The 22,164-nt window shown below is 36.1% G+C and overlaps 3 protein-coding genes across 6 annotated transcripts; 2 read left to right on the top strand and 1 right to left on the bottom strand.

The window, feature by feature from the left end:
- The first annotated feature begins 3,202 nt into the window (after window positions 1-3,202).
- Window positions 3,203-5,445, top strand: LOC147281365 (putative protein phosphatase 2C 65). Its single transcript, XM_086248580.1, has 5 exons — window positions 3,203-3,436; window positions 3,661-4,008; window positions 4,239-4,359; window positions 4,476-4,699; window positions 4,779-5,445. Exons 1-5 carry the CDS (start codon window positions 3,203-3,205, stop codon window positions 5,208-5,210), a joined length of 1,359 nt encoding a protein of 452 aa, XP_086104706.1. The 3' UTR covers window positions 5,211-5,445.
- A 2,745-nt stretch (window positions 5,446-8,190) lies between these two features.
- On the bottom strand, window positions 8,191-10,433 carry LOC147281366 (SEC14 cytosolic factor family protein / phosphoglyceride transfer family protein). The gene is made up of 4 exons (XM_086248121.1): window positions 9,435-10,433; window positions 9,219-9,343; window positions 8,761-8,902; window positions 8,191-8,666 (listed from the first exon to the last, which is right to left on the bottom strand). The coding sequence occupies exons 1-4, from the start codon at window positions 10,143-10,145 to the stop codon at window positions 8,406-8,408; spliced, it is 1,239 nt and encodes a 412-aa protein (XP_086104247.1). The 5' UTR covers window positions 10,146-10,433; the 3' UTR covers window positions 8,191-8,405.
- A 5,607-nt stretch (window positions 10,434-16,040) lies between these two features.
- On the top strand, window positions 16,041-22,061 carry LOC147281367 (influenza virus NS1A-binding protein). Of its 4 annotated transcripts, none has more exons than XM_086247942.1 (11): window positions 16,041-16,184; window positions 17,680-17,884; window positions 18,195-18,376; window positions 18,483-19,115; window positions 19,229-19,306; window positions 19,985-20,306; window positions 20,417-20,616; window positions 20,737-20,813; window positions 20,941-21,042; window positions 21,428-21,614; window positions 21,698-22,061. In XM_086247942.1, the coding sequence occupies exons 2-11, from the start codon at window positions 17,710-17,712 to the stop codon at window positions 21,791-21,793; spliced, it is 2,052 nt and encodes a 683-aa protein (XP_086104068.1). In that variant the 5' UTR covers window positions 16,041-16,184; window positions 17,680-17,709; the 3' UTR covers window positions 21,794-22,061. The 4 variants fall into 4 exon arrangements, with proteins under 4 accessions (XP_086104068.1, XP_086104069.1, XP_086104067.1 ...); XM_086247943.1 differs by having other exon boundaries at window positions 16,050-16,179; XM_086247941.1 differs by lacking the exon at window positions 16,041-16,184 and adding an exon at window positions 16,418-16,476.
- The last annotated feature ends 103 nt before the right edge of the window (window positions 22,062-22,164 follow it).

The following is a 22,164-nucleotide window of genomic DNA, read 5'->3' on the forward strand; positions in this document are numbered from 1 at the left end:
GCTTAAAGTGGGAAGTTTCATCACGCTCATTTTGACTTATTCGACTCGATCATTGGGTCACCGACTTGAGCTTCATAATTGGTTCAGTGCCAGCAGTTTGTTCTTCAAATGGTACTGCATATTTCGGCAACTGCACATGGCATTATCAATTTATGTTTTGTTTCACAAGAATTATGAGCCTAATATTGCATCATTATCAATTTGTGTTTGGTTTTCATCCCATCAAAATCAATCTTGGACTACCAATTTCATCCAGCAGTTGGGACAGCAGTAAATAAACCTAAAATGTAAAGAAAACAGAGGTCCAGAGTAACTGATAAAATCAATGCCAACTGCCATTCTGTGATGGAGTAGGTATGGTCCGTATGGATGGTTCAAAAATAACACTCTTTCAAACACGTAATTGATGTGCTCAATGCTCATTTAGTCATTTGTGAACCAAGCATGGGCGCAAATGAATGTGACAGCAAGCAACATTGTTCTTGGACCACTGAATAATTTATTCTTATATACAAACATACATGTGTCATGACACCTCAGCCATCACATTAGTTTATAAAATACTTTTTCTATAAAATTCCTCTTCCAAATTACAACCGAAAGTGGGAATTTGTTGGGACAACACGTGTATAAAAGTTAGTAAATTGTCATGTAGCTAGCAAACGAGTACTTGGGCTTTTGTAAGTACTTTTTATTATGATTAAACTGGGCTCATGACCCATGTTTTGGATCACCTGACTGCAATTGAGATCAGGCTTTTAATTCTTTTGTTTCTCCCACTACAATTGGGCTTATCTCTGTGCACCCAATATATAATTATTCTATAATATGAAGGGTGTTCAGACAAAATATATATATATATATATATATATAATATGAAGGGTGTTTTTGTCAACCACTGTCATATGAATTGTCATCCACTCTGTATAATGGTCCAGAAATATGCTCTCATTTGCTCTAATTACCACTAACTTATGATCTAGTGGTATTTCTCTTCACAATGTTAAAGAGGTTTCAAGTTCGAATCTCTCATTTCTTAGATACAAAATAACTCTTTCATTTGTGTATGCGCGCCTATATATATTCTTTTTCTCGAGGTTTAGGAGGAATATTGTAGTACATTCTCCTTCCTTCAACTCCCCCCAACCTTAAGAAAGAATCAGATGTGGTTTTATTCCAAACCTCTTGTGTAACCTAATAGAGGTCCCCAATTAATGGTTGACATTTATTCTAAACCTCTTGTATAACCTAATAAAAGATGAGGTCTCTAATTAAGATGAATGGTATTATTAGCTAGATTACTAAAGGAAAGTGCTAAAGCTGTTTTGTGTATATCCACCTTAAATTACTGGCATTGTTAATGCTCTGCAACTGTCTTGCTAGCCAAGTAGCCAGCAACTTCCACTGAAAGGTGAAGCGATTAAATTCATGGCCGTCCATATCAGATATCATTGCAGCCAACCATGGTAAAGCCACTTTTTGTTTTTCCTTTATTTCTTCATTCATAAATTGACACCAAAAAAAAAAAAAAAAAATTATTTGTAGCATCTGGTGCAGCAATGCAGCATTGAAGAGTAATGAAAATGTAGATTGCCTAATTATTATATGCAATGAACAACCAATTATATATCATAATTCAGCACCAACCAACCATATAAATAGTGATTCTGACTTTAATTTGTGAACTAAAGAATTTCACTTGCAAATTTTGAGAATATATGATTCTTTGGCCACCTTTCAAGTATATGACAATCAACATGAGCTGACCCATGTAAGTACGTTTGCAATACTCTATGCAGAATCCCTGTTTAATTATTATATATATTTGTTAGGATGGTTGTAATTAAGTCAAACTAATCTTATTAATTAGTTTGGACCATCTAATCTAATTAGCTAAACCAATGAACCACAATGTTGAGATGCTGCGAGAGAAGTGGGGAATCCTTGGATTGCAATGTTGTTTCGAATCTTTCGATGTCGTTTCATTGCTTCTAGTTATAAAAAAGAAGAGTTTGCAGTTAATTTACCAACAAATTAAAAAAGGGGATTTAGTTCTGATTAGTTGAACAGAGATGATATATATTGTCTTCTAAAACTGCTAGGGATATGGGGATTGGGGTTCGTAGTTTGTCTATTAATCATTGGATTTATTTAAAATAGATTACCAAATGTTCTGCGGATTATATTGTCAAAATTCTGAATTAGAAACACACATTCAAATATAAATTTTTCAAATTAATGTCACATGCAATTATGACAATTAATAGTATGACAATATAATATGTCAAATTATTTGAGAAAATATTCTAGATAAAAATAATATTAGCGAATAAAATATATGAACATATACATATATTTTATATATATATATATATATGAATATATATAATTTTATTAAGAGAGAAAACATATGAGTTGTCTTCTCATTGTATTAAATAATTGCTTGAATTTGTGATTTCATTGAGGTAGGATTTACATGAAGTATTCACATGAAATGCGTGGCAATTATCTCATGTTACGTGCTCTCTTCACTAATGAATTACACTTTTTTTTTTTTTTGTGTGGTCAAACACTAATAAATTACACATGCAGTTGAATCTAACCTTAATATGGTGCACTTTAAATAGGGCATAATCTTGTTTAGCCAATAAAGATGAAACGGAAGATAGATTTGACTCTCCTAATTTCTGTACGGAGATGTAAATTTAGGACGACTCTCCTCCTCCTCAAGAAGCAGAAGGGCATTCTCGTCATTATCGTGGACCAAATTTTGTCAGCGAGAAAACAGCTTATTTAACTTAAACATAGATTGACCGAGGATTGTTTAGCTAGTACGTCGAAAATTCCGAGAACAGAGAGACCCACAATATCCAAACCAAGATGAGGATTGAGGAGCATGCATGCAACTTTTTATTCTTCAAATTTTCAATTCATGTGTTGTGCTCTTGAATGGTCAACTAGAGCACAGACATTGAATCATGCTTAACTTGCCTTGCCTCAATATTGTTTAACTTAATATTCTTCTCCTTTTTTATAAATGCATTGCAGGCTCCATATATAACACCTTTGAATTCTTCTCCTCTGCCTCTTCACCCTTATCTCCCTTTTGTTTTGGGTCGCCAGAAAAAAAAAAAAAAAAACCCATTATTATTATTATTATTATTATTTTCTGTTTGGCTTTTTGGGACTTATCATTTGAGACATGGGAGCTTGTTGTACCAAGGAGGGCATGTATGGAGGTTCCTTAGAGGATGATCATCATGATCATCATCATTTTGATGAGAATGAATATGAGGGTGATGAGGAGGACTATAATAATGTAAGGTATGGAGAAGATGGGGTCCGCATAAGGTTGCAAGGGTTTTCTAAGTACATTTCAATGCACACCCAACAAGGCAGAAAAGGGATCAACCAAGATGCCATGACAGTTTGGGAGGTACATATCATTCTAATTCCTCAATTTTCATATTAGATAATAATGATCTTTCTTTAATTTTAGTAATTATTTTTCATCTTTGATAACAAATTTGTTGGCTTAATTTTAGTAATGAATGAATGTATTCAAAATCTTCTTTATCATGTTCATTTGTTATTATCCATGAAATTCTTCAATGCATGCATTTAAATTAATTAAAGTCTTGTGATATCATTGATTTTTAGGACTTCACTGAGAAAGACATGTATTTCTGTGGTGTGTTTGATGGGCATGGTCCCGATGGTCACAAGATTTCACGATGTGTACGTGACAATCTGCCCTCAAAGCTCTCCCAAGTGATCAAAATTTACCAACTCAACACCGGCATTTTTAACAACATTAATGTCGCGGCAAGTGAGATCAATGGCGAAGACAGTACTACTCACAACAGAAAAGGCAGTATGGAGCTACCTCTTTCTTCATGGGAAGCCGTTTTTGTTAAATCATTCAAGGAAATGGACGAAGAACTCTGCCAGGATACCACTGCTGATAGCTTCTGCAGTGGCTCAACAGCTGTAACGCTTGTTAAACAGGTATTGTATACAATTTGCCACTCATATTTGGATTAAATGGTTCACCCGCGCCATTTCGTAAGTATCCAAATCCTCTGTTGGGTCTTTCTTTGCGTCACATTTATGGATTCATAACTGTTGGATTTGTAATACATGGTTAGGATTGAAACAAGGAAAAACAAACACAGAAGAATCTATTCCCATTTGTTAGAAGAGCAATTTAAGGGTCAAGTTCTGATTTTGATTTTCAGGGTGATCACTTGATAATTGGCAACTTGGGGGATTCTCGTGCAGTTCTTGGCACTAGATCGGGGGAGAAAAACCAGATCATTCCTGTCCAACTTACTGTTGACTTGAAACCAGATACTCCAAGTAGGTTTAGAGTTACTTGTGCTCTAAGTAACATCTCACTCAAACCATGATGATCATCAAGTTATTCAGTGTATATGATCTTCTTCTTCTACTGATGTAACTGATGTCATGATCAGGTGAAGCCGAAAGAATTAAGAAATGCAAAGGCAGAGTTTTCTCATTGGAAGAAGAACCAGAAGTGTATAGGATATGGATGCCTGATGAAGAATGCCCTGGTCTAGCAATGTCAAGGGCTTTTGGGGATTTCTGCATCAAAGATTATGGGTTAATCTCAATTCCCGAAGTTTTCTATAGAAAGATAACAAACAATGATGAGTTTGTGGTCATGGCAACTGATGGGGTAAGAAAAGTAAAACTGAATATCTAATATTATCTCATGTTTGTTTGCTTGATATATATATATTCAAATTACTAAACAGATATGGGATGCATTGACAAACAATGATGTGGTAAAGATAGTTGCTTCTGCAAGGAAGCGATCCATGGCAGCAAAATTGCTAATAAAGCGTGCAGTGAGAGCATGGAAGAGAAAGTTCCCAGATTCCAAAATCGACGACTGTGCAGTGATATGCTTGTTCCTCAAAGACCCTCCTTTTTTATCCCAATCCTCATCTCATGGGAGCCGCGGAAAAATAACAGACTCAGCGCCTGCATCTTCATATTGCTCTAATTCCACTCTTACTGATGGAGGGTTTGAATCTGCTGATAGCAAGATCACTGGAGACTCAAAACAAGAGTGGGAAAGTGTTGGTGGAGTAGATACCATTATCAACCATCCTCGATATTCTAGCCCTTTGAGTTGGCGCAAAACATCAAAGGACTATGAAGAGGTTCAGGTTGAAGCTCATTGATTAGCTCAATCATGTCCTCCTCCTCCTCCTCAAGTCTATCTGTAAAAAGCTAGAACAGAGTGATTTGCAATCTGGGTTGAAGATTTTTCATGGTTCCTGCCAAGTTCTGCCTCAGAACTGTTTAGAGGGAAAAAAAGAAATGTAGAAATTTGTTTTACTTAGAAGTACACAATTTGAATACAGAATACTAAGTTACAGATGAAGAAATTGAAGTTGAGCTCTCTGTATATTGATACCCATCTATTAATATCAGCCTGTGATTTCTTGATATATTCACCAGATGTCAGTGTGCTTATGTTTAACTTGTGCCTAAAATTGTAGGACTTCAATTTTGACACACACTAACCTTGACATAGGAATTGAAGGTTAATCTCAGTTTAGCAAGTATATTCATCTTTGCCTGAATATGATTGATTAAATCAAGATATATTTCCTTGAGCATATTGATGCAATTGAAGGTGTTATAAAAGCAATGATTCTGGGACAATGCTTTCTTTCTTTCTTGGGTTGGGTTGTTATGATTTGCATGGACCAGGCTTTGCTTGCCACATATTACACCAGGCCCAAAATCCTTGCTAGATGTTGTTCAGTATCACGGCAGCTGCAGCCTAGCTAATAGCTATACAGATAACTCATAATTCAAGTGCAACATATCGATAAAATCATCCCAAACTAAACTATCGGATAACCTCAATTTTTAGTAAGTCTTATGCTTATCGCTTTATTAGGATTGCTTGTTTAAAGGACTTATATATAAACATGCATATCTCTGGGGCAAACTCTTTTTTTCTCAATCCAATTTCACATTTTTCAAGTTAATTGATATTATCTTGATTCCTTGATGGCTAACTGGTTGAATCTTCCTCAAGATCCCATTATCTCTATTGCTAGACGCATAGTATTTTAGGATGATTTTTGTACTTTTCTTGCAGTTTGTAAACTATGGAGATCATATCCATTCTTTTTTTATGGCTAATTTTAATATGAAAAATAGAGAAATCAAGCAGCGGTTTGACAAATCACATTTATGGATTCAACCAAGTTTTTAGCTGGAGGAATGAAAATGTTTTCTTTTCTTTAATTGATTGTTTTGTTTTACAATTTTATGCTTAGAAAATATTATTTTGTGTTCAATAAAAAAATATATTATTTTTTGTTAACAAGAATAAGGTAATTAATATTTATTTTTCGGATCTATCTCTTCTGATCTTCTCTTTGAGGGAGGGGTGTTGGTGTGTATTATAAAAGCAATTATATGGGACAATATATGCTTTCTCCCTTGGGTTGGGTTTGTATGAATTGCATGGACCAGGCTTTGTTTGCCAAATACTAAACTAGGCCCAAAATTCTTGCTAGAAAACTGATCTGTTGTTTAAAATGGGTTATTTTCTGGCTACGAAAAAGAAAGTCCAAGTCTTTCTTTTTCATAAACTTGCTACAAAATCAAAACCAGAGTATAACTTGATCAACAAAATACTGATACATTCAACAAAATCAAAATAAACTTGCTATAAATATTAAGAGAAAGTCGGTGATATTTATGTACATGGCTTATTACATGCGAGACACGTGCAAAGCTGTTGGTGCGTGCGTGTGGCACTCTCTACCATCTTCTTAATTTTACACGTTTGCTAATCATGGTTGTGGCTGGATCCGATCACGTTTAATTATTTGGATCCGCAACAATTTCAATGGTAAAATGGAGAGACACTTGAGCAAATATTGATATCAAGGGTAGAGGTACATATATATGTGTACTTTGCGGCCAAACCCTTTCTTTTTCACTCCAATAATTGATATCAACTTGATTCCTTGATGGCTGACTGGTCAAATCTTTGTGAAGATCTTGTTATCTCTATTGCCAAACGCTTAGCTTTCTTAGACGATTTGACTACTTTTGGTGCAGTTTGTAAATCCCAGAGATCATTGATGGCCTAGAAAAACTTTGATTCGACTAGTTTGAGATTTTGGAGACCGGGAGAAGATAAATGGACAGCTGTAGGCTTAGAAGTAATAGGAAGAGTAATGGATGTAACTTATTATAAGGGACAATTTTATGCGGCCAATATCAAGGGTCGTGTTATGGTAGTGGACATTGAAGACCCTAAGCAACCAAAGGCGAGGGTTCTTACAAATATGCCAATACATATAAAGGGTTATGGTCCATGTTGACAACCTGTATCTGGTAGAATCAGCTGGGGACTTATTGATGGTTTTGTATCTCTCGCATTTTGGGTTTAGAGTTTTAAAGGTACCATTTATTGGTGAGTGGTGACAATTGGAAGGATTTGTCAAACTTGCGAGTAAAGAGCTTGGGGAATAGGACCCTGTTTCTTGGATGTTCTAGTTCTTCATTCTCTATTGAGGCCTCAACCTACCCTGGTTGCTAGAAGTTCCTTTTTTCAAGTTAAAGGTGGTATCTATATTTTTCATTCGAAAGAAGGACAAATCAAGTATTTAGGCAATATTTTTTATTTGAAAGAGGAAGAAATCTAGGAGTTAAGCAAACCCTGTTTTTAGACTATCACAGTTGTGGATTGAACCAAGTTTCTAACTGGGGTGTCTTTGTGCAATCCATCATTAGATTATGTGTATTTTTATATTTTACATACTACATTCATCTATTCATGGGAAATTGAAGACTATGTTTTCTTTTATTTGGTTGATTTTTTATTTTACAGACGACACAGAATCCACCACAAACCCTCTGTTGAGTAGGCATTTTCACCATCATATCTTGAATCAAAACTTCCAAAAGCAAAAACCCCAAAGTCTGGCCAATATCTCTTTCATCTCCCACTTTTGTTTATCTTTTGCTACACCCAACATACCCTTGTAAGACAAGCGACCAAATGACCAAATGACCAGTCACTATTATTGAGACCTGCAGGCATTCCTTTTTCAGAGAACCACTGCCCAAATGACCAAGATAATACAATCTCTCTCTCTCTCTCTCTCTCTCTCTCTCTCGGCAGGTAGACAAACAGTACTATATAAAAACCAAAGTTAATATGCTTTTTCTCTATTATAGCAATATAATACCACCATTTTTATACATTACAGTGCTAGTACTCTCAAAAAGACTAAAAACAAGGTCCACAACCATTAATTAAACCCCTCATAAATAACATATAAACCAAAACAAAAAAAGAAAAAACCTTACAAGTTTAATTATGTCATAGTTGATGAAGTTAGCTAGATAGAGGCAGATTTGCGGACAATGTAGCGATAGGCAGCTACTTTTTTTCTCCGGGAGGCAGTGTTGTCCACAGAGAAAACCATCTTCCCTGCTTCTCTTGGAGTGAAAGAGTTGTGGATTGCTTCCTCAGAGGGCATGACCTTTCTTGGCTTCTCCACAGCAATGGTGTAGCTGCCTTGTGCACTTGGCACAAACTCTGCACTGTACTCCAAGTCCCACCCTCCCACAACTATGTCCCATGTAATTGTTGCATCAGCCTATTATTACCAAACAAAATGAGAGAAATTAACACCATTAATCTTCTTAATCATTTTAAAAAATCTTTGATTCAAAAGCTTAAGATTAGTGAACCTCAATCCCCTCAATCTGGATGTTAACTTTCTCTCCTCCCTTGACTGTGAACTCGGAAGCTGGTTTTGGGGGACCATTTTGCAAATCACTGGGTCGACTCAGTCCACCATACTGAACTGGAACATCCTCAGGCCTAATAAACCTGTTTCAGAATTTAAGACCTACTTCTGGTAAGTGGCAAATTGGCAATCAGCTCAAAATAGTAAGCTGTGCAGTTGCAGGACAAGGTAACAGGGTTGAACAGATCATTCAAGAAATGAACAAAAACCACAAACAAAAATGGAAAATGTATATACAGGGAATCAAAACCCAGTTCTGAAAACTTAAACCTCTTTTACAGCAAAGGAACAAGAAACCCATTAAAAGATCCTCAATCAATTAAATCACAGAAGAACAGTTCTTTCGTAAGTACATTACAGAGTGAAGAAAATAAATGGTTTTGATGGTAAGGGACTCACTTGTAGAGTGTCTCAGCAACATTTCCTTCTTTGGATATCACAAACTTGCTCTTAGTTCGTTGGGTCAGAAATGGACTGAACATGGAATACAAGACACTGAAGTACCACGGAACATTGATGAAAATCTGAACCCCAGAATAAAGACCCATGTGAGAATTACATCAAAGAAAGCAAATTTATCATTTGAAAACAAATGAATTCAGCTAAATCAAGTACCTTGAGAGCGACCATTTCAGGGTAATTGTCTTGGAAGAGAGAGAGGATCTGATTCGAAGCGACTCTGAGCTCTCTTTTGGGCATGTCTTTGAGATCAGTGACTTGAATGATGGAGTTAATCCCACCAGGCTTGAAATGCAACACCTTGATGCCTCTCTCGAGAACTTGGACTCTCCACCTCAGAAACTTCTTGAGCTTCTCATCGTCCCCAAAGATCCTCTCGTACATGTCTTTGTCCTTGAAAACTCCATAGGCATTGTAGCAAACAGGGTGTCCCTCTCTGTCATACCCCTGCATATAGGCCACCACACCTTCCAGCTCTTTGAACCCCAAGTCCTCCTCAACGACGCCGTCTGCTCCAAACTCTTTTCGCCAAGCCAGGCACTTGAGCACCATGTTGAAAGCGTCTTGGACCCTGAAGTCTCTGGCCCTCAGAAACTTGAGGAGGATCACATCGGCCTTCTCGTCGTTACCCAACAGAGGAATGCCCCACATGGACCCTTCAGAGGCCTCAGAGCCCATGAGCTTGTCTTTGAGCTCCTGAAGCGCTTTCTTCTCGGAAGACTTGAGCTTTGAGACAAAGTAAGTGTCTTCTTTGAAAGATGGTGAGCGGAGGGTGGCGACTTCCATTAGAGAGGTGACGAAGCTCTTCTTGTAGGGCTTGGGGGAGGCCTCAAGGTGGTCTTGTAGTGGGGTTTTAGAGGCATCCATTATTGGGGTTTTTGAGTGAGACCCAGATGGACTCTCTTAACAAAATGCAAGCTTGGTTAAAGAAATTTGAGTTGCTTCTGGTTTGTGTATCTATGTATCTATGTATAATGGAGGTGATGAGGGGTCTGGAAGAAGCTCTGCTTTCGATTCTCTGAGAGGTCAGAGGGTTCTCCGAGTATGAGGGCCAGAGAGACAAAGAAACAAACAAAGAGAGGTTGAGAAAGACAGGGATTGAAAAGAGTGAGATAAAAGAAGGATGAGAGAGAGAGAGAGTGTGTCTTAACTCTGTGTGCGTTTTTGAGCCGCGATTTTAGTTTGAACTTTGAAAAGTAGCTTATAACAGGGTTTGTACTTGAAGGGGCAAAATTTGAATGGAGAGTGTAACAACACGTGCCATTTGAGCGAGTGGGAGTTCGGTTTCCGAGGGAACCAAGCCGAGCGCGAAAATGAGCCGCGGTTGAGAGAGAGAGAGAGAGAGAGAGAGAGAAAGAGAGGGTGGAGTGCAGTTACGTGCAGAGAGCGTCATAATAATTGAGGATTCGAGGTGGGTATGAACCGGGCACGGGTTTGGTGCGTTTACTAGTGGGCCCAGACTGGTCCTGTTTTTACCTCTTCTTCTTTTGCTTTTATGAGTCTGTGGGCCCAATTTGCATCCCACGCTGCAAAGCTGCAAGCAAGGATACGACCATGTTCTTCAATAATTTATACTTAAATCATGTTTTTGCCAAGTAATTTACACTTGTCTGTCATCATTATTTGTTGCATCCTGTTTGTGAAATTGTATTCGTTTTATGAAGGACTACTTTCATTGTTAATATTAATATTCTCAAGCAAATGAAGCAAAATTAGCTTTTAACAATTAGGTTTATTGGCATCCACATGAGTGTGTCTCTCACTTCTACTAGATTAATGTATGGTACACTATAGTACTATACAAATAATTAATATGATCCAATTAGTAGTACAATATTGGTTAAACTTTTTTGTTAATTTGTAATCTATCATAAAATTGCATCATATTGCAAAGGTTAACTTTAATCAAAGGAACTTAATTATGTGTGTGCACTAGTGCGCCTTTCTTGTAGTCAACTTTGTCATTAACTCTCATTTATACTAAAGCTAATTGGGCAAAGAAGCTTGAACTTGAAACCACTTTCACCAAGCAAAAAAAAAATTACGCCTAAACCAATAGTTAATTAGTTAATTGGTAGACTAGATGTGTCCATTTAAAAATAAAACTTGCGTATATGCTTTTCGCCCTTTGGACCAAAGTTCTTGAGGTCAGGTAGCCTTTACCAGTAGTTCTCACGAAAATGTGAAAACATGGACTTAATTAAAGACTTGGAGTCAGTTGGAGACAGACCTTTCGGCCCCACTTTTGAAAAAAAAACCGGAATATTTGCATCGGATTCTGAAAAAAGACTTGAAAATTAACACACAAAATTTTAACTATGTAGGAAAATCAGGTTGATGAGAATATTTTGGGATCCGATTAAAGTTTAAACAAATCATCTAGCTAGCAAGGTAAATTAAGCATGCTTATCAAAAAACAACATAGGACCCAGTTAATCATTTTACCCACTCAACCTCTCAATAATTGAGAATTATACACCCAAATTCAAATGTTGGTCTATAGGATCTATCCTCTGGGGTCAAGCTTTATACATGGATATAGTAATATTAATACTTAGTTATTATCGTTAAAAATTGTTTGATCCATGATCATGAATGTGTGCTTTTAGAAAGAACCCAAATCCTGTAATTATTTCCAAGTACAGGTTTCAGATTCAGGCATTCAGCAAAGAATAAAAGAAAATAAAGTACAGAATTCGGATAAATTAAAGTTCACATTAGTGTGGAAATTCGTGAAAGCTTAAATGTTTAATTCAAAATTATCAAAGTAATTCTATCTTTTTACTTTTTCCTGGGGCTGAACCAAATCACTTTTGACCTGTGCACAATCCTCACTTGATTAAAGCCCCTTTAATCGTCATTCTACAAAAAGGTATGAACTGTCCTAATTATACTTTATTAACCCAAAAATGATCCTAATTCACCTTCACACAATAGAATAAAAAATAAAAAAAGTGCGTGATGGTAATATCACACGATATGTCACACAATATTATTATAAATATGTTATAACTTAAATAATTTGTAACACCACATTGACATATAATGTGAACAATTTTATATGTACTAGGCTCACATAATTTTTTATTGTTTCTCTAATGGGTGCCAAAAAGAAAAGGAGATAAGATAACAATTAGAGACTGTTTGTGAAATCCAGCCACTAAAAGTTGAAATACGCTTTTAAACTAAAACACAAACTCTGCCCAACCCAACCAAGAAAAAACAGAGTACTCTGTCACATGGAAAGAACAACATCACCTTAATCTAAGGAAATTAAGCCACACACAGCCCAATCCAACAAGGATTCTTCCAAAGACATGATATCATTGAACTCTTTCTTTACTTTGGCTCCCAAGTCACCATGACAACAAAACATTATATAAGGCCTATAGCTCACAAAGATCACAAGATTCAGAACATCAGCAGACAGCAGTGTAGACAAGAAAAAAAAAAGAAAAGAAAAGAAAAGAAAGAAGAAACAAAGTAATTAAAGTAAGTGGACAGATTTTACCATCTTCTTGAATTCTTTTGCAGTTGCCCATATTTTTACCCGAAGGATCAGAATTCAGATAAGGTGCAGATGAGGTTTTGGATTACATGCGTACCCTCCAAATTTGGCTTTACTTGATTAAATACAAATAAATTTTTTAACCCAATTTTTTTTTTGTCAATTTTTTTTTCTTACAAGGAGTATGGTGGTGGTGGTGAGTCTGGTGACCTATTGAACTCAGACATAGTGTTAAAAATGGTAGAGTTGCAGAGGGGCAGGGGAACCTTAGACCAAGAAGCTTTCGTTTTGGTGAAATGGTGTTGGGACTGTGCATGTGTTTACACCAATTGAGGCATGCATGATTTACTGTGGATATGACTATATTAGGATAGACTTACCACTCTTGTTGCACGAATTTGTTATTCAGTGTAACATACAATACCAATGGTTTTAACTTATTATGAGAAAATGACCTTTTCATTTGGAAAATTGTTTCCTTACAATTCTTTTATAAGTTTCTAGATAATCCCAATTGTCTGCATGTGCATGAATTAGTGACAATCGTTTGATCAATATAGCTTTGCGTTAAGATGTACATATATCAATCGTCGTCACCCATACAACTTTAGTATTTATTCATAAACTCTATTATTATTATTATTTTTATTTTGGGAAAGAAAAATCCGGATTTTGTGATTTTTGAATGGAAAATTCATCAATTTATCATTTTATGAGAATGAGTTATCAACTTATCATGTAAACGTATTATTAATACTGGAGCGCATTTTTCATTATTAGATCGATAAGTTTACTATTTTCTATCATAGAATATAATTTTGTGGGTATGTCCATTTATACACAATAGTCGGTATCTCATGGGCATGGTAGGGCTTACTAAACACGAAAAAAGACCTTCATACCCAAACTCCATTGCTGCCGGGCAAATGCTAAGGGGTATGTTATGAGTTGTGCAATAATTGTCCTTTTAGAAGTAAACATGTGGATGTATAGCAATGAAAAAAGTTAGACATTAAATAGGTATGGCTTGGTCAAGGCCTCGAGGTTGGGAAATTAAAATTCGTACTAGTACTGATTGTACAATTTGTACTGAATTAGGACTTTGGAGAGTCTTTGCGTGTGAACTCGCTGAAGAAAAATGGTCGATTACTGTCAAAAAAGTCTCAAAAATATTTACTTTTAGTAGCAAAAAGATGAATTTGTTAAAATGTAAGAATTGAAAGGGTACTTGTATGATTGTATCTTGTATGAATATATAGTTATATACACATTTTAACAAATTAAAAGAGAAGTAATTCCGTAAATTTGGTTCCCACAAGATAATTATTGGTTGAAAGACCACTTGTTTGATTGTACGTTGTTTGTATTCATATGACTGATCAATCACTACTACGAATCTGATTCTATGAAGCTTTCCCAGCCTATAATGTGTGCCTATATGGCTATATGGTAGTCTTGATAGATTTCTCTGTTTGGTAAATTAAAATGTAAAATGAACCAAAACTGAGTAATAAACTAATAATAAGCAGCTGAATTGACCAAAATAAACAAGAAACTGATTGATTGATTGAATGACTGATTGACGTAGCAGTAAAACCCTCTTACTTACGCAGTCCAAGTTCCTAGATTCACCCAGCACCACATGTGATCCAATTCAAACGGCATGCGACATGGGTCGATTAAGACTCATCATTGTAGTTGAAACGGGGGCTAAAAACATGTCGTGTGGCCCAGCCCAGCCCACCTTTCTTAACACTTGGGCTAAGAAGTAAGAAACATATGGTATGAATGAATGACCCATCTACGAAAAGGTATGTGGGATGGCCCAAAAGACTTAACTCACATCTGGCCCCGTACAAATCCAAGGCTTTAGTCTGATTAGATGCTTGATTTATCCATCAACGATTTTATGAGCCCACAAAATTCATTTTTGACAAGAAAAACTTGTATGTATTTTACATTCTTACAATATATTCTTACATGTTAGTCATGTAATCATTACAATGAGTAAAAATGTGTATGCATTGTTACATACAAATTCTTTAACACTTAAATCTTAACAAAAATGTTAAAGATAAAATTCATATTTTGCTTTTATAAAGACGATAACCCCCGAAAAACAGCCCATAAACTAGCCCACAGGGCTACCACACACAACTCAGCTCTCGGCAAGATGCATGGCAGGGGAAGCCTAGGAGAGCTGGAAAGGCGGCGGGGAGCATGTCGGTGGGACCTCTCCGACTCTAGTGGTTGACCGGTGTGAGGAGGATACTTCATTAATTAAGACATTAACAACCAAGGATTGGGTTCATTTATTTTCACCTTCAAAAAAAATTTTTTTTAAAAGGCCCAAATAATAATGCCCAACAGTTAATTAAATTGTGTTTATAGCAAATTTCATTTTTATTACAAATTTAAATTCATGTGCTTAGAGAAATTGAATGTCCAAAACCAAGTTTCGAGTGACCGTAGAATCACTCCATGGTACCTCATACCTCAGCACAATTTTTTTGTTCCAAGGTTTTGGGCTCTTAAGGCTCTATAGGTGCAAGGATGGGCTTTTCTCTGCTCCATTTTATTTTTGGGCAGCTGTAAACATCAGTGCAAATGTTGTCATACCACACTACCGCTTTATTTTTTGGACTGGGAATCAGCCTAAAAAATAAAATTTTTGTATTGGGCGTTGATTAATGGGAAGTAGAAATGTTGTGGTCCAAATGAAGGCCATACTCTTTCTTTGGTTGAATTGGACCATAATCTTATGGTTAATGCACATAGTTCTCATGCTTCGAGTTGCATGCAATTTGAATTTGACAAGTTATTTTGGTTAAAGTCACAAGGACTTCAATTTAGGCTAAATCTATAGCTAAGGGCCAACTAACAACTTCATCCCCCCCCTATTTTTTTTATTTGTCACATATTGTTTATGCCTCACACTCATACTCATACTCATACCACTTGTGCCTACATTCATCACTATTCACATGTGACTGCTTCCAAGAACCTTCCTATTTTTGAAAGAAAAATAATATTAGATGAATGATATTTTCTTTTTCGGTTGATCATTCTGTGATAGTTTATATGTGAAATAAGGCCACAAAAATCGACACAGTACCTAATCCTAATGCGTCAGCCTTTATTCAAAGCAATTTCCATTTTGGCACTAAAATACAATGTCACTGATACACAATTGTGAAATACCTCTGATCAATTTCCAACTACCACTAAAGTGCGCCGGGGGTGTAGTGCCCAGTATGTAATAAATACAGAATTGGCCCCTCTTATTTTTATTTATAACTTATAACTTATAAGTAAGCTCAACACGTCCCATTTCGCGCTTCAGCGTCTGTTTTCTCAGCCAGGCCTTTTCATCTCCCACAAGCGACTGTCACAGTACGGTACTCTCACTCTCACTCTCACTCTCTCTCTCTCTCTCTCTCTCTCACTCACACACACACACACCCACAAATTTCTCTATTGCTTTGGATTCTACATAGAAAGTGATACAAAATGCAATGGCTGTGTCTGAATCGTGTGGTTTGATTAAGATGACGAGCTTCGGAGCTTGGATTTTGCTAGCTGGTTGCAGAGTTTCATGAGTTCTAGGGTTTTCATATAAGGAACTGTTCCAATGAGCTTGATTTGGTTGAGAAAGAACTCTTTTTCGTTATTAAAATAAAAAGAAAAATGGTTTGTGCGGTTTATGTCTTTGCTTTCCTTTTTTTAATGGAGTTTTTGGATGGCCTTTTTCTTTGTTTATTTTTTGGTTTTGAAACTGTGGATGCTTATTTCTGTAAGCTATTTTGTATTTATTGGGTTTTCTCGTTGCACAGAAAATACTATGAATGGGTTTTCTTTTTACACCTGAATATTCATTTATTTGTTTCCTAATTTGCATTTTCTTATGTAATTGATTCCCTGGGTTATAGTTTTATACGCATTGCTTTACATTTCCGTTTGATCCTGTATTATGAAAGGTTTTAATGTAATCCAAGAAAGAGAGTTTTTTTTTTTTTTTTTTCTTTTTTAAATATATATGATAGTACAAATTACCTATATCATTATCATAGTCTCCTGTAGTTGGACTTGCTGATAGCACTTGAACCCAATCTAAGTATTAACTTTATCATATTACTGAATATAAATTATGTATAAGATTTATGTATAAAGGGCATAATCCAATCTCACATTATCAGTGAGGTCTTAATATGCTGTTGATTGAATTTGCATAACATAGAATAATTGCATGCCTTGTGTTTGAAGCATGTCCTTCACATGTTCAAATTATCTAAGAATTTAAATTCAGCTTCTCCAAAGCCTTATATTAATTGGTTTGTGAACTATTTCAGGAGAACACATTTTGTATATTTTTTTCTCACTGAAGCTGTCTTTTGATGCTTTTCAATTTGCAATGTTTATTCTTGTATTGTAGGCTTTCCATTTTATCTTGTTTTGTTCGTATTTGTTCCATTTTATTCTTACTAAAGAAAAACAATGATGAGATTGATCGACCTTTATTTTGTTACCCACTGAAGCGCTTTTGGTAATGACTTTTCACAAAAGGAAAACGGAAAGTGAATAAGGAATTGAATTTCAACTTTTTTCTGTCTTTCTGCTTATAATATGTTTAGTAAGTATATAATTTTTTTTTTAGAAGAAAACAAAAAAAGGATTAAGAACTAGTGCAGGGAAGCATATAACGCATATGCCTTCATTCTCCACGCGGCATTGCTATGTTTCATGCATTGGTGGTATTCTAGTACATGGATTCATATAACGCATATGCCTTCTCCACGCGGCATTGCTATGTTTCATTCATTGGTGGTAGCCTGCCTGTATTGTATCACATATATGGCTCTTGTTCTGGGCAGATGACCTTTATTTCTTATCCAGGTTTACGATATATCCCGTTTGAATCTGAAAATGGGGGCTGGGAGGAAGACACAGACCTTTAGAGTTAATACAAGTGCGACTTCCACTGCAGACCTGACAGGCTACTCCACATCTTTAAGAAATTTGAGGAAGAATCACCTTGGCGGAGTCATATTTGGTTGCAGGAATATCACAATGAAAGAATGCCTATCTAAACAACTGTTTGGTCAGTGTTCTAAACTTTATTGCATGATTTGCTCCTTTTTGCATTTCCCGTTTTCAGATTTTAATTTGGTTCTGTGTTATTTTTTAATATTTAAATCAGTGTTCTAGTAATATTTATTAAATGTATTGACATCTTCACGTTAAATTCCCTTAAATAATCCCCATAAAATTGTAGGCAGTTAAATTGGGTATGCAAAAACTTGCTGAACTCTTTTTGTTTTTTGTTGCTTTTGTTCAGTACTAGTGCTGATTTTTTGTTTTATATTTATTATGGTTCCGTGAACTCATGGGATGTATTCTCAAATTTTCAGGCTTACCAGCTCCACATTTCTTATATGTAAAGAATATTGATCCTGGCTTGCCACTGTTTCTTTTCAACTATAGTGATAGGAAACTTCATGGAATCTATGAGGCTGCTAGCCCTGGCAGAATGAATATTAACCCATATGGATGGACTACTGATGGTTCAGAGAGGACGCAATATCCTGCACAGGTATTAGATAAAAGTTTCTCATAATTGGTGTAATTGTCCTGAGTAATAATTTCATCTTAGACACACTGAGGCTTAAACTGATATTTTTTCTGTTTTCTACATTAAGGTTCAGATTCGTGTGCAGCTGCTGTGCCAACCACTGCTCGAAAGTCAGTTTAAACCGATAATTGCTGACAACTACTACACTCAGAATCACTTCTGGTTTGAGCTTGACCATGCTCAAACAAGTCAGCTGATGTCTTTGTTAGCATCTTTAGCGGTTGCTCCAAGTAAATCTGTACCACAGAGTACAGTGAAGTGGAGAACTGATTTTCCAGCTCTTCCCTCACATGACCCAGTAGAGGAACCTGAATGGGTTGAACCAGTTATTTCAGAGGCTGAGCATTTGAACAATTCAAGTCTGAAATTGGATTCTACAACCTTAGTTGGAAGCTACGATCCATTCGAAGGTCAATTAGATGTGAAAGAAGCTGAACAAGAGGAGCAGGACCTCGTGTACATGAAACTGAAAGAGTTATCTCTTAAACGTAATTTTAACAGTGAAGGTCAAAACATCTCTTTGTCAGGAGATGTCGAAGATGGGACTGTCATAAATGAAATGACTTTGGAGAACAATCGGATTCCAGGGGAACCATTGGGTTTAGAGGAGAAGAGGGTAGAGAGTCCTTGCTCCTCTTCTGCGCAGAAGAGTGGAGAGAGTCCTCGATCCTTGTCTGGGCATCAGTCAATCATAGCCAAGGTAAATGATTATTTTAGTAGTCCATAAATATAAAGTCTAATGTTAGGTATACCTCTTAGTTTTTGTTTTATTTGCAACCATTCTCTTATGCATTATTATTATGTTTGTACCAGTTGATTGAAGAGGTGGACGAGCTAAAGGCTTTTGCGACAAAACAAACTGAGAAGATCAGTTATTTGGAGCTTAAGCTGGTACTTAGTACAATGCTATGTTTGTTAAACATTGCCATATTTTTGTTTCTTTACCTTTTTTCTTCTGCCGAGTCATCTAAACAAACTTAAATAGCATGCATTAAGGATGCATTTGCTCATCACTGACACTTAATTGGTCCATGGAATTTTGATTGACATATCAAGAAATAAAACCATTATTTTGGGACTAAGCCAATTATAGTAGTGATTATTTAACAAAAATTCAATATAAAATGTTGATATATGCATATTAATGGCATTTTTCTTTTCCTTGTTAGTTTCTTCATTCATCAATAACAGAAAAGTCGGATATTTTCGTTCGCTAGAACAGAAAAGTCAGAATTAGAATGGTCTAGAGAAAGGTTTCTTTTGCACATCAAAGTCATATTATGAGGCCTTAAACACATGATGATTGAAAGCAACCTATAATACTTGTTTTGTTTTTGCTCTTGCCAAAAAGCCAAGAAAGGTGTAAAGCATTCCTACTCCCTTTCTTTCCAGAATGGTGTAAAGGTCTTATTAATATCTTTAGACTTAAAATTTGTGCTTTAGTCCTTCTCTGTGAAGCCATATCAGTCAGAAGTCATACCCCGTGAACTGTGCAAATGGTGCATTGACTTCATCTATTTTATTCCTTGTTTCTTGCTAAATTAGAGTTCTTCTATGCTGAAATTTCAGGATCAGGCACAAGATGAAATTCAACGGTTAAAAGTTCATATGAAGTTGGAATCTGAGTCTGCACCTTCCATGGCAGATATTGATGAGACAGTTAATGAATCATGTGATATGCTGAATCTGGATCCTAATGAGTCAATATATCTAGTTGGAGGATATGATGGTGAATCGTGGTTATTGGCATTAGATTGTTATTATCCTTCTCAGGATGTGATAAAATCTCGTAGACCAATGAGCTCAGTTCGATCATATGCTTCAGTTGCTCACTTGAACGGTGATCTTTATGTCATTGGTGGTGGAAACAGTCATACGTGGTTCGATACAGGTATTGGTCTTGCTCCTTTTTTTTTTTTTGGCCATTGCTTGCTCAATTTTAAAATTTACTTCTTGACTGAATTAATCTTTTTCTAACTTTTTTTTGGTCATTCTTTGAAGTTGAATCATACTGCCCTGCTGATGAACAGTGGAAGCTCTGCCCTTCTTTGAGAGAGAAAAAGGGAAGCTTAGCTGCAGCTACTACAAATAACAAAATTTTTGCAATGGGTGGTGGGAATGGAATTGATTGCTTTTCTGATGTTGAAATGCTTGATTTAGATGTCGGGCGATGGATCCGCACACAGTCAATGCTGGAAAAGGTATAATATATAATTATAAAGGCTGCTTTACAAATTCTCTTTGTAAGCATGATGATAATTGTTAGTTGCTGTCTTCTATTTCCTCATGGTTCCTGATTTGTGCTGCTTTTGTTGTTCCAGCGTTTTGCTCTTGCTGCAGTGGAACTCAATGGTGTGCTTTATGCTACTGGCGGGTTTGATGGGAATAATTATTTAAAGTAAGATATTACCCCTTTTCTATTTATTTATTTTCTCTGCAGGTAGATATTGGAGATCTGTAGTCAACACTATATGCATGAACTGCTTGTATATTCATATCTATGACTTAAAATGTTCATTTCTCAGGTCTGTTGATAGATTTGATCCCAGAGAACACAGTTGGACTAGAATTGCATGTATGAATTCGAACAGGGGTTGTCATTCATTGGTTGCTTTGAATGAAAAATTGTAAGTATATTTCTCTCATTTGTTTGGATCAGCATCTTAACGTGCCCCCAGGATGACCTTAGACATAGATTAAATGCGCGACATTGTACACATAATTTGGTATTATAGTTTGGTATAACTTAGACATTTAGTGTAGTTTCTTAGTTCTGCTTTGCACACACCAAAAAAAAAAAAAAACCTTCAGAATGTGAGAGAATTAGTGTTTTGGTTGATGTGGCTCGGATCAAATGCCCCCTTCAATTTGAAAAGAACTACCAAGTATCAATGAGTCAAGAGTGATAAACTGGTCATTAGGCTTCAACTGCAAGTTTCACTTCTCTTTTGGTGTTTAATTTTTTCTTTTAATTTCCTTCACATTCATTATCATGGGAATTTACTTTTGTAGGTATGCTCTGGGCGGTTTTGATGGAACCACAATGGTCTCGAGTGTTGAAATTTTTGATCCAAGGCTTGGTTCATGGATGCCAGGGGAAGCATTGAATTACTCCAGGGGATATTCAGCGGCTGCCGTTGTGAATGAATCTATCTATATAATTGGAGGTGTGAAAGATGGTGACAGCATAGCGGAGACAGTAAGTTACAGTTTGCCATGCTTTCCTTCGTATGGACAAAGACTTTTGTGGGTAATCTAACTGTTGTATATAATGATTGGTAGGTTGAATGCTACAAGGAGGGGCAAGGTTGGCAAGAGATGAACGCAAGGGCCATTAGTAGAAGGTGCTTCATGTCGGCCATTGCTTTTTCGACCTGATCGTGCAATCTTACATGCTGTCAATATCTATATAGAGGAAAGTCTTTTTGTATATCAGACCCGTTGATAGCAAGAGCATGTATAGGGGAAGGTCTTTTCTGACCGAAAAACAAGACGATTGACCCAAAAAAAGTGAAAGTTCTTTTTATTTAAGACATGCTGGTGGATTGGGTTGGCCTGCTAAGCACTGGGCTCTTAGCATAATTGCATTTCATGGGCTAAAAAATGTTCTTGTAAATCATGGTCAGTGACTCAGTATTGAATAGTGATTTTCAAATCTTGAGGTTAAGCTTGGTTCTCTAGGGCATGAGGTGAAGAAGTTTTTGTGATTAGAAATTGTGCTTGGGGGGATTTCAACTTTGTTCAATCCA

Source organism: Dryas octopetala, chromosome 6, assembly GCF_963921425.1.
Source record: "Dryas octopetala chromosome 6, drDryOcto1.1, whole genome shotgun sequence".
NCBI classification, from domain to species: domain Eukaryota; kingdom Viridiplantae; phylum Streptophyta; class Magnoliopsida; order Rosales; family Rosaceae; genus Dryas; species Dryas octopetala.

Excerpts from the sequence above, each read along its gene's own strand:
- LOC147281365 (XM_086248580.1), top strand. The coding sequence starts at position 3,203 with ATGGGAGCTTGTTGTACCAAGGAGGGCATGTATGGAGGTTCCTTAGAG. Across the intron at positions 3,437-3,660 it reads ATGCCATGACAGTTTGGGAG|GACTTCACTGAGAAAGACAT; the intron begins GTACATATCATT and ends ATTGATTTTTAG. Across the intron at positions 4,360-4,475 it reads CTTGAAACCAGATACTCCAA|GTGAAGCCGAAAGAATTAAG; the intron begins GTAGGTTTAGAG and ends TGTCATGATCAG.
- LOC147281366 (XM_086248121.1), bottom strand. The coding sequence starts at position 10,145 with ATGGATGCCTCTAAAACCCCACTACAAGACCACCTTGAGGCCTCCCCC. Across the intron at positions 9,344-9,434 it reads CTGAAATGGTCGCTCTCAAG|ATTTTCATCAATGTTCCGTG; the intron begins GTACTTGATTTA and ends TCTGGGGTTCAG. Across the intron at positions 8,667-8,760 it reads TCCAGATTGAGGGGATTGAG|GCTGATGCAACAATTACATG; the intron begins GTTCACTAATCT and ends TGGTAATAATAG.
- LOC147281367 (XM_086247941.1), top strand. Across the intron at positions 20,307-20,416 it reads TCATACGTGGTTCGATACAG|TTGAATCATACTGCCCTGCT; the intron begins GTATTGGTCTTG and ends CATTCTTTGAAG. Across the intron at positions 20,617-20,736 it reads CACAGTCAATGCTGGAAAAG|CGTTTTGCTCTTGCTGCAGT; the intron begins GTATAATATATA and ends TTGTTGTTCCAG.